Genomic DNA, 10,000 nt, shown 5'->3' with positions numbered 1-10,000 from the left:
TTAGTGACCACAACAAGGAACGTTCCTGTGATTGACTTTAATGTTTTGAGCCCAGAGTTACCTGATAAACAACCAAACATTTTTTTAGCACAGCAGAGGTTCTCAAACTGGGGCCTGGGGTCCTCTGGGGTCCTCTGGGGTCCTCTGGGGTCCTCTGGTATCAGGACTTTCAGGTGTTCAAGTTAAGAATAGCTGCTTCAATCTCAGCTCATTCAGCTCCGAAGATCCAACCAACTCTGTAAAAATACCAGTAAAGATACCAGCAGTTGTATCAGCTAAATCTACCTGAAGTGGTGCTAATCACAAGTACAAGTACCACTACATTGTACTTCAGTACAGTAGATACTTGTTTACAGCGTCTGAAGGGTTGACTGAATAATTTTAAACTCTGTGATCGAGAAGGTTCCCAAGTTCAGAAAGACTTGTTTCTCTCTGTGTGTGTGTGTGTGTGTGTGTGTGTGTGAGAGAGAGATTAGTTGATCTTCATCGTGTCAGCTCCTTCTGTATCTGACCCGTCACTTGGTTTGATCCCCTGGTGTTCAGAGCTGTCCGTCGTGTGTAAATCGTGCGTAAAAGCAGGAAATCCGTGCGCGTAAAACCTCCAAACGTAACCTGAACAGTAAATGAGTGACCGTCCCCCCCTCACCCCCCTCACCCCATCCATCCTGGTGGTAGCTCCCCCACTCACCCACTCACCCATGTTGTACCCGTATGGAGACTCGGAGGCTCCGTCCTGGAGGCTCGCCAGGATCTCTCCCTTCCCGACGTCGCTGTCCCCAACCAGCAGGAACTTGAGCAGGAAGTCGTGCGCCCTGGCCGGGCTGCTTCTGTGGCTCATCCTCGCGGCAGGTGTCCCATCATGAGATGAGACCTGAACCGCCCCCCCCCCCCTCCCTTCTCCTCCTTCAGTACCCCGGTCCAAAACCAAAGGACGGGAGACAGACGCGCGTAATTAGAGAAGTCCCTCTGCGATCCACGACGGAGACTGCGCGCGTGTTTACATCCAGCGAACAGTTCGGTCACCCGGTTCAGATCGTGTCCGCGAGAGCTACAAGTGTGCAGCGGGAACCACCGACACCAAGAACCGCGTCCTCTGATCCAGCCGCGCGCTCAGGACGCGACTCGCGCTTTTACGCACAAAGGTAAAAGAAATCCTCCGGTTCAGTTCGGCTGCTGCTCCGGACTGAGAGGGACGAGCTGACGGGTCTCTGGTCTCCCTCCGCCTCCCTGCTCCAGCGGAGGTGGTGTCGCAGATGAGGATAGAGGGGGTGAGGAGGAGGAGGAGGAGGAGGAGGAGGAGGAGGAGGAGGAGTCCAGGCCTGCCTGCCTCCGTGTCATTGGTCCATCCTCTGAGTTGCTAGGGCAACCTGGAGCCCGGACCTGACACTGCAGACGTCCGTCAACAAACGCGAGGACGAGACGTTTAATTCGCTCCAACCGTGACGTCATTCTTCCTGTTGGAGCCTACAAAATAAAAGTCTACATTGTCACAATCACATATTCAAAATATTTTCATGATTTAAAAAATGTAACTCAACATGTTTGACTTTAAACTGTTAAATATAGTTTATAAATCAGATGATCTCCAGATTCCTGGAACAGGAAATGAAACCTTCTCGTCTTCTTCTCTGCTGCCACCTGGTGTCCAAACAGAGCAGCGTTCAGTAATTAAACTACAGAACTACAGAACTCTACTTCCTGCTTTGCCTCAAATAAAGTCAAGAAAACACTGAAGAGGATTTAAATGTTTGAGGAGAGAAATAAACCGGAAAGAACTTGCCCCGTGAGAAAATCCTCCAGAATAAAAGACGCAGAAATACATAAAATCCTAAATATTGTATTTTCTCTCCTCGTTTCTGGTTTTGTTGTTAAACTGGTTTTAAAGTCAGATTCTGTCTTTATTGATTCATCTTTAGAACAATCTGCAGTAATAATGATCTGATTTATATAATGAATACATTTATTATTATTATAAACAGTCTCCGCTGAGTGAAAAACTCATCAAACCACGTTTAATAAAACATCACGAGAGGTTTTAATGTTGCGTCATTATGATCATATTCAGAGAAACTCATCAATTCTGCTTCAAAAGCATCTTTTTATTATTATGTTGCTCAAAACACATCACGATTTAAATAAACAAATATCTATTATAATAATTATAATATTTTATCTTCTTCACAGCAGCACTTAGAACCCTTTTTCCTGTTTGGATTTTCAGTGTAAAAGTCTTTTTCAGGTGCTTTTCCTGAGTAAAAAAGTCTTGGATGATTATTTGCCTTCCGACTCGGACTGAGACCTGAACCAGGATCAGGCTCCCGGTCCAGCGGTCCTCAGCTGTAGCCGTACCCGGGCAGAGGGAGCTTCTGACCCTCCTTGGCCTCGAAGAAGGTGTAGGACAGCGTGATGGTGTCCACGCGGGCCATCCGGGGGTCCTCGGCGAACTCCGGGTCGATGTAGAAGAACACGGGCATGTCCACCTCCTCGTGGGGGTTCAGACGCTGCTCCTCGAAGCAGAAACACTACGGAGAGACCAGAACCACCAGCTCATCATGCAGGTCTGCATTAGAGGGTCAAGACCTGAACCTTAGAGGACTAGACTACCTGGATCTTGTTGAAGTACTGCCCCGCCTCGAAGGGGACCACGTTGTAGGTGGAGATCCCGACGATCGGCGTGTTCGTGGGATTCTTCGCTCTGTAGAACGCCAACGCCGTCTCACCCGGGACCACCTGCACAACAAGACCAGTCAGGACCAGGTCCACGAGGACCAGGACCAGACCCACGAGTCAGGACCAGACCCACGAGGACCAGGACCAGACCCACGAGTCAGGACCAGACCCACAAGGACCAGGACCAGACTCACGAGGACCAGGACCAGACCCACGAGGACCAGGACCAGACCCACGAGTCAGGACCAGACCCACGAGGACCAGGACCAGACCCACGAGTCAGGACCAGACCCACGAGGACCAGGACCAGACCCACAAGGACCAGGACCAGACCCACGAGGACCAGGACCAGACCCACGAGTCAGGACCAGACCCACGAGGACCAGGACCAGACCCACGAGGACCAGGACCAGACCCACGAGTCAGGACCAGACCCACGAGGACCAGGACCAGACCCACGAGTCAGGACCAGACCCACGAGGACCAGGACCAGACCCACAAGTCAGGACCAGACCCACAAGGACCAGGACCAGACCCACAAGTCAGGACCAGACCCACAAGGACCAGGACCAGACCCACGAGGACCAGGACCAGGACCAGACCCACGAGGACCAGGTCCAGACCTGGGATCATGGTTCTCCTCTAACAGTGGCTCTGGGGTCAGAATCAGCTTGTGTGACTTGAACTCATTTATGTGACTTTGAGCAGAAGCTCATGAAACGTGGACCTGAAGGGTGCAGAGGAACCAGAGGAACCAGAGGAACCAGAGGAACCAGGTCTTACAAAGATCTCGCTCTGCTGCGGTCTGAAGTTCCACTGCATGCTGGCGTGCGTGTCCGCGTTGAAGGAGATCTTGAGGACGCGTTCCTTCACCGGCGTCATCGTCTCCACCTGCTCCGCGTCGTGTCCGGCCACCGCCGTGCCGCCGAGCCCGGAGGCCTGGCAGTAGAGCCGGTAGAGCGGCACCGCGGCGTACGACAGGCCGATCATGCCGACCCCGGCGGCGGCGATGTACGTCAGCCCCGTCTTGTTCCGGCTCTTCCACTGCTCCTCCTGGCTCTTGGACTTCCTGCCTCGGCTCTTGATGCCTCGGCTCTGCGCGTGGAGGCGCGCCGGGAGCCGCCGGAGCAGGAAGTGCTCGGCCCGCGAGAGCGGCGCCGTCATCGGGGCTTCGCAGCGCAGCGTCCGGACACACCGGGTCAGAAACACGGAGGCCCGAGGGCGGCAGAGGGACGGACGCAGCAGGACGGGGAGCAGCATGGCGGGAACCCGCAGACCGTCCAGACCTGAGGCCGAGTCAGCAGGAAGCTCACCCGGAGGAGGAATCTGTAACATTAGGTTTCCATAACAACATGTTTGCTGTTACACGGGGCTGCATATTATTATTATTATTATTATTAATGAATATAAACTGGAACCATGAATGTTATCTTTGCTGATAAACCTTCATTATTCAGAGTTGTTGCTGATTGATTATCTCAACACTATGTTTACTAAATAATAACTATTGATAAAGTCTGTATTCATGGTTTAATCTGAGCGGTTGAGATATAAACAGAGTTAAACACAGAGTGGTGTCACGAGACGGTAGATTACATGTTGACAGTTAAAACAGCTCCACTGCGCATGTCCGCAGGTTGACACAGACGCGTTAGTTGGTGATAAATATTACTATATATATATATATATATAAATATATAATATTATATTGAGTCTTTAGATGTGATACCTTCGTAGAGTCTCCGACATTCACCGCTCACAGACACACGTTACCCAACAGGACGGACAGAGACACACGTAACACTGGTGCAACACAGAAATAGTTCCCCTTTCAGACGCACGCTTAAAGGTTCCGCACACACACACACACACACACACACACACACACACACGTCAACGTTCATGTTGAAAATCATTTTAGATTTAAAACTGTAGCTGGTTTAAAGTCACGTGTGTGTGTGTGTGTGTGTGTGTGTGTGTGTGTGTGTGTGTGTGTGTGTGTGTGTGTCGTTAAAACCAACATAATAAAGATAGAATATATAAATATAAATATAATAATTCATTGGTGACGAAGCTCCAGTGACGTGTTTTATATATTATATTATCTATGTCATATTTAGATGTATTTCAGTTTATAAATGTCAAATTAATTCATCATATTAATTATATTTTGTCTCGTTATCGTATTGTTTTCTTTTTATACAAATGTTTATTCAAGTTTAATATTTTTATTTATTTGTTGTGATATTACATTGTTACGTCATCATATTGTTTGTTATTTGTATTATTTTACCTTTATTGAACAAATAATAATAAACTAATGTAATCTGAAGTTCAGTAAAAGTAGTTTTGGGTTCCTGAAAATATTTCTGTATTATTATAGTGAGTGTTTATAAAATAATAATAACAACAACAACAATAATCATAATAATAATAATAATAACATCAATCATAATGTGGTTATTACAATAATAAACGTGTAGAGGAGGGTCTAATAATCATAATAATATGGTTATTATAATAATAAACGTGTAGAGGAGGGTCTAATAATCATAATAATATGGTTATTATAATAATAAACGTGTAGAGGAGGGTCTAATAATCATAATAATATGGTTATTATAATAATAAACGTGACAGACGTGAAGAGGCGGGTCTACGGTGGCCGTGGTGGGTCATGAGCTCGCTCCGCGCTCCGTCCCGGTGGTCTCCTGCGGTAGTAATGGAGTAATGGAGGGGGTCACAGTCGGACAGGTATTTGATGCGGAATGCATCCTCAGCAAACGGCCCAGAAAGGTAAGACACGCTCCGGGGGGTGCGTCGTCTCGTGACGTGTCTCGTGTGCTGACCTCTCGTGTCGTCTCTCCACAGGGCAAGTTTGAGTATCTGGTGAAGTGGAGAGGGTGGTCGTCCAAGTAAGTGGAGCTAGCTGCTAGCCACCCGATGCTAACGACACACAACACTACACTAAAAAATAAAGATGGCGCCCAACAATGCCACGGTGTTTACTCTCCGCTGGTCAGGGTTTGAATATCCGAGCAGAGGGAATCAAACTGCGGGCTTTTATTGTATTATCATCAACACAATGCCGGACACACACCGAGCTCCCAGCGGCCAGTTCGGCCTTTCTGAGCCGCTTTCACACCGAGCTGCTGGTTCTGTTAGACGGACACACCGGCACCGGATAACACGGTCACATTTATACTCAAAACACTGGTTATTATTCTTGTTATTATCATTATTAATATTAATATATATACACACCGTTATTATGGTCACAGCTGGTTCCGTTAGCTGGACACACTGGCACGAGCGGCACCGGATTACACGGTCACATTTATACTCATAACACTGGTTATTATTATACAATAATATACTATATATATATATATATATATATGTGTATGTACATACACAGTTATTATGGTCACAGCTGGAGACGTACTCTGGTATTGTACTGCAGTAAAAGTACTAGTAATACTAGAAATACTACAAATAAAAGTCCTGCATTTAAAATATTACTACAAACCCAAATACACAAAGTACCAAATTAAAAATACTTTTTAAAATATATAATGATTTACTGTTGATGCTTTAAAGGAGCAGCTCGTTTCACTGACTTTATGTTTTATATGTACTAATACATCATCATCTAGTAGTTTATTAATCATCTGTAAAGTAAAAGTTCTACAGTTACTCTGAGAGGAAGTGAAGTACTTTAACGTTGTATTGAAGTACAGTTTGTATATTATATTCATTGATTACTGTGATTATTAATCAGAAACCATTATGACATCATCACAAGAAAAATATTTACAATAAAACAGAAAGTTATGAATAATTAATCAACTCAAATCATGATTATGTTTCTCTTCTTCTTCTTCTTCTTCTTCTTCTTCTTCTTCTTCTTCTTCTTCTTCTTCTTCTCTTCCTGTGTTCAGACACAACAGTTGGGAGCCGGAGGAGAACATTCTGGACCCGAGGCTGCTGGCAGCTTTCCACAAGAGGTAGCTTATTTAAATTTTACATTTTACATTTAAAATGTTTGAATATTTAAACGTCATTAATCTGAACTGTTGTTGATGTTCGTCAGAGAACAAGAGCGAGAGCTTCTGTTCCAGAAGAAAGGGAAGCGGCCGAGAGGAAGACCGAGGAAGATTCTGGTAGATCATCTTCTTCTTCTTCTTCTTCTTCTTCTTCTTCTTCGTCTCGTGTGATCACCAGAGTCTTCCTCCTCTCACTCTTCCTCCTCTTCCTTCTCTCAGCAGCCTGAACCGGCCGAGACTAAAGATGGCCGCTCCTCGTCTTCCTCTTCCTCCGGCCTCTCGTCGTCCGCCTCCTCCTCTTCCTCAGAGGAGGAGGAGGAGGAGGAGGAGGAGGAGGATGATGATGATGATGAAGACGACCACGGTAAGAAGGCGAAGCCTCGAGTCCACCACACGGTCCCCCAGAAGAGGCCTCAGATGGTTCTCGCCAAACCGGATCCTCCCTGCAAGAAGAAGCGCGGCAGGAAGCCGCTCCACCCGGACCTGAGGGCGCTGAGGCAAGCCAAGCGAAGACTTCCTCCTCTTCCTCCTCCTCTTCCTCCTCCACCTGTTCCTCCACCTCCACCTCCTCGCCACCACCAGGTGCTCAGACCCCCCAGGGAGGATCCTCGACCCGGGGTGAAGAAACCTCTGCAGCCGGCCAGCTTCACCTACACCGGTCTGAGCCGGTCCTCCAGAGAGGAGTCCTCCTCCTCCTCCTCCTCTGCCTCCCAGACCTCCTCCAGCTCCTTCTCCCAGACCGCCGCCGCCTCCAAACCGGGTTCCCTCGGCTGCATCTGGACCAGTCGCTCCATGTCTCCGTCCTCCTACGGCAAAACCGGTCCGTCCGCACAAAGTAAGAACTCCGAGCTGAAGCGCTCCGTCTCAGAGTCGGGAGGCGGGTACAAAGGTCTGAAACCCGGCGGAGGTTCGGGGTCGTTGGGTTTACACGGCGGCTTCAGTGGACCGGCGGCTCAGCGCTCCCCGCTGGGCCAGAGGAGGCAGGAGGGCGCCGGGTCGGTCCAGCACAAGCAGCAGAACCTCTCCAAAGCAACGTCCTCGCCGACGCCTCGAGACCGAGCCAACCAGGCGCTGAACCTCCGAGCTCTCAACCTGCAGAGCGTCAGCAAGCCGGCGGCCGGCGGCCTTCAGGGGCACGGCGGTGGAGCGGCGGCGGCGAGGTCGAGCTTAAGGAGCGGCGCCGTCGTTGTGAAAGGAGGAGCGGGGAGCGGCAAAGAGACTCGGGCGGCCAGCGGGCCGGGCGGGCAGCGGCCCGGTCTGGCAGCGGGCGGCGGCGGCGGTGCAGAGCAGAGACGGTTACGGGAGGACCGGGGGAAGGAGGTGACGGCCAAGACGACGGGCGGCGGCGCAAGACACGAGGACAGGAAACACGCGCTCGCCTCTCAGAACCGGAGCCTGAACGAGCTCAGCACCGGCGACTCGGACGAGACCAGCAGCAGCAGCGAGTCGGAGCGGGACGACGCCGCTCTGTACCCGAACAACAGCAGGCCGAGCCTCGGAGACGACGCCACGGGGTCCGACGCCGACACGGACTGGCGGCCGGCCCGGAGCCTCCTGGAGCACGTGTTCGTCACCGACGTCACCGCCAACTTCATCACGGTGACGGTGAAGGAGTCGCCGACCAGCGTGGGGTTCTTCAACTCACGGAACCACTGAAGGTCTAGCCGAGGCCAGGGTCTCTCAGGGTTCCGTTGTGGTTCCGGTCCAAATCCCGGATCCCCCAGGAACTCTTCCTTCTGCTGTCCCAAAACAGACGGTCCAGGTCCCGGAGGTCTCAGCAGTCCAGCAGGAGAAGACAACAACACGGTGGACGGAGGAAACTCCTTTTTGGTCAAAGTATTTGAGTCTGTCTGGGAGGAGGAGGAGGAGCAGCTTCTTCATCCATCCTCAACAGTTCAGTCTTCACACTGCAACACGTCTTCCCCTCCGGAGGAGAACTTTATGATGATCTGAACGCTGTAAACCACAGACTCTCGCAGTCGGCTGTTACTCTGACGTTGGTTTGATTAAAGTCACGCAATATATTCAGTCACTCAAAGTCAACTTACTAGCTTGTTAGCCAGAGCTTTCAGTCGCCCCGCATGGTCTTCTTCATCGGCCGATGGAGTTTTTCTCAGTTTTCATGACACAAGCTATTTTTTTTAACGTGTGGAACTCTTTGGTCACGTGACCAGCTGCTCCATCCGCTGATGAAGAACATGAAGATGCGGTTGAAAGCCTCCAAAAAGCCAATAAGAGAACATTGAGTGAAGATCATTTGTTTAAGGTACGCTTTAGTTTTTCTCTCTGATGAAGTGAGTGAATTATTATTAATATAACATTATTATTATTGATGGATCAGCTGTGTTTGACTAGCAGGTTTTTAGAGGACCCCCCCCCCCCATCAGGTCTCCAGGAGGACCTGAATCCAGACTTCACCTTTCATCCGGAGCAGCGTGATGTAACTCACTAAAACAACGTGAATCCCTTCTTTCTGTCGTTCACTTCTCTTTTGGACCAAAGCTGTTATGAATGTGAATTTTAATCATTTGTGTTGTTGACAGTATTTTCTTGCACTACGCACAGAATAAATGTAAGCTGACATTCCATATTCACTTATATTTACCCGTTTTTATACCATTTTAATACATTTTGCCGTCACAGTGTCTTTTTGAAATGATGTGTTAATTTATATTTGTAAATACGTATTTCTTTGTTCTTCATGTGATGATATCTGGTGCTCATGTCGGCTTCAGATCCTTGTAGCCTGTGTGCCTCTCTGACATTTTCAAGGTATTTGAAAATAAAGTATAAAGAACCTAAATCAGTGAACCGTGTGGATTCGTTTCTGTTTGTTCTGTCGGCGCGACGACGCGTTCAGTGAAACTCTGTTTCATGTGGTTCGGTGTGGACGTTGATTCTTTCCCATCATGCAGTGCTTCAGCTTGTGACCAGCAGGTGTCTGTCTGACGCTTCACGTAGTTTTAACTTTGATCAACGTTAATGTTCTGCTCGTGACTTTCTGTCGTAAAGATTCTATTTCTCTATGTCATCGATTGGCAAAACGCACAAATATTAATAATCTGAATACGTAATAAATGAATAAACTATGAACGAAATATTAAACGGATCAACGACCTCATCGATCGACAGTGAATCTGCATCACAACAGTTCAATAATTCAAGTTCAGTGAAGTCATTTAATGAATAAATGCAAATGAATTGATAAACTAAATACATTAAGACATCTGAATCAAGTTTCACCAGAAAAAAATATAAATTCAGTGAAAAGTGTAACAAAGACA

The 10,000-nt window shown here is 48.3% G+C and overlaps 3 protein-coding genes across 4 annotated transcripts in view; 1 reads left to right on the top strand and 2 right to left on the bottom strand.

The window, feature by feature from the left end:
* rab40b (RAB40B, member RAS oncogene family) overlaps nucleotides 1–838 on the bottom strand; it is a gene marked incomplete at its 5' end in the record, with an annotated part of 7,590 nt that extends 6,752 nt beyond the window's left edge. The window contains one exon of the mRNA XM_079182644.1: nucleotides 697–838. Within this exon, the coding sequence (XP_079038770.1) occupies nucleotides 697–838 (142 nt within the window). The remainder of the gene's footprint in view (nucleotides 1–696) is intronic.
* Nucleotides 839–2,100: 1,262 nt separating this feature from the next.
* cox11 (cytochrome c oxidase assembly homolog 11 (yeast)) lies at nucleotides 2,101–4,472 on the bottom strand. Its single transcript, XM_079182211.1, has 4 exons — nucleotides 4,400–4,472; nucleotides 3,454–3,996; nucleotides 2,605–2,730; nucleotides 2,101–2,522 (listed from the first exon to the last, which is right to left on the bottom strand). The coding sequence occupies exons 2-4, from the start codon at nucleotides 3,928–3,930 to the stop codon at nucleotides 2,334–2,336; spliced, it is 792 nt and encodes a 263-aa protein (XP_079038337.1). The 5' UTR covers nucleotides 3,931–3,996; nucleotides 4,400–4,472; the 3' UTR covers nucleotides 2,101–2,333.
* Nucleotides 4,473–5,400: 928 nt separating this feature from the next.
* Nucleotides 5,401–9,459, top strand: LOC306712785 (chromobox protein homolog 2-like; the record flags this gene model as incomplete). 2 transcript variants are annotated; one of them, XM_079182205.1, is made up of 5 exons in its annotated part: nucleotides 5,401–5,466; nucleotides 5,542–5,585; nucleotides 6,612–6,677; nucleotides 6,764–6,833; nucleotides 6,939–9,459. In XM_079182205.1, 5 exons carry the CDS (start codon nucleotides 5,401–5,403, stop codon nucleotides 8,370–8,372), a joined length of 1,680 nt encoding a protein of 559 aa, XP_079038331.1. In that variant the 3' UTR covers nucleotides 8,373–9,459. The 2 variants fall into 2 exon arrangements, with proteins under 2 accessions (XP_079038331.1, XP_079038330.1); XM_079182204.1 differs by having other exon boundaries at nucleotides 6,936–9,459.
* Between the last annotated feature and the right edge of the window lie 541 nt (nucleotides 9,460–10,000).

The sequence above is a fragment of the Pholis gunnellus genome (genome assembly GCF_910591455.1).
Source record: "Pholis gunnellus genome assembly, chromosome: 21".
In the NCBI taxonomy this organism is placed as follows: Eukaryota; Metazoa; Chordata; class Actinopteri; order Perciformes; family Pholidae; genus Pholis; species Pholis gunnellus.
The sequence above is the reverse complement of the archived record's forward strand: the minus strand, read 5'-3'. Positions and strand labels throughout refer to the sequence as shown.

Coding starts and splice junctions, on each gene's coding strand:
- cox11 (XM_079182211.1), bottom strand. CDS start 3,930: ATGCTGCTCCCCGTCCTGCTGCGTCCGTCCCTCTGCCGCCCTCGGGCC. Junction 2,731..3,453: donor CGCAGCAGAGCGAGATCTTT/GTAAGACCTGGT, acceptor CTTGTTGTGCAG/GTGGTCCCGGGTGAGACGGC. Junction 2,523..2,604: donor AGTACTTCAACAAGATCCAG/GTAGTCTAGTCC, acceptor GTCTCTCCGTAG/TGTTTCTGCTTCGAGGAGCA.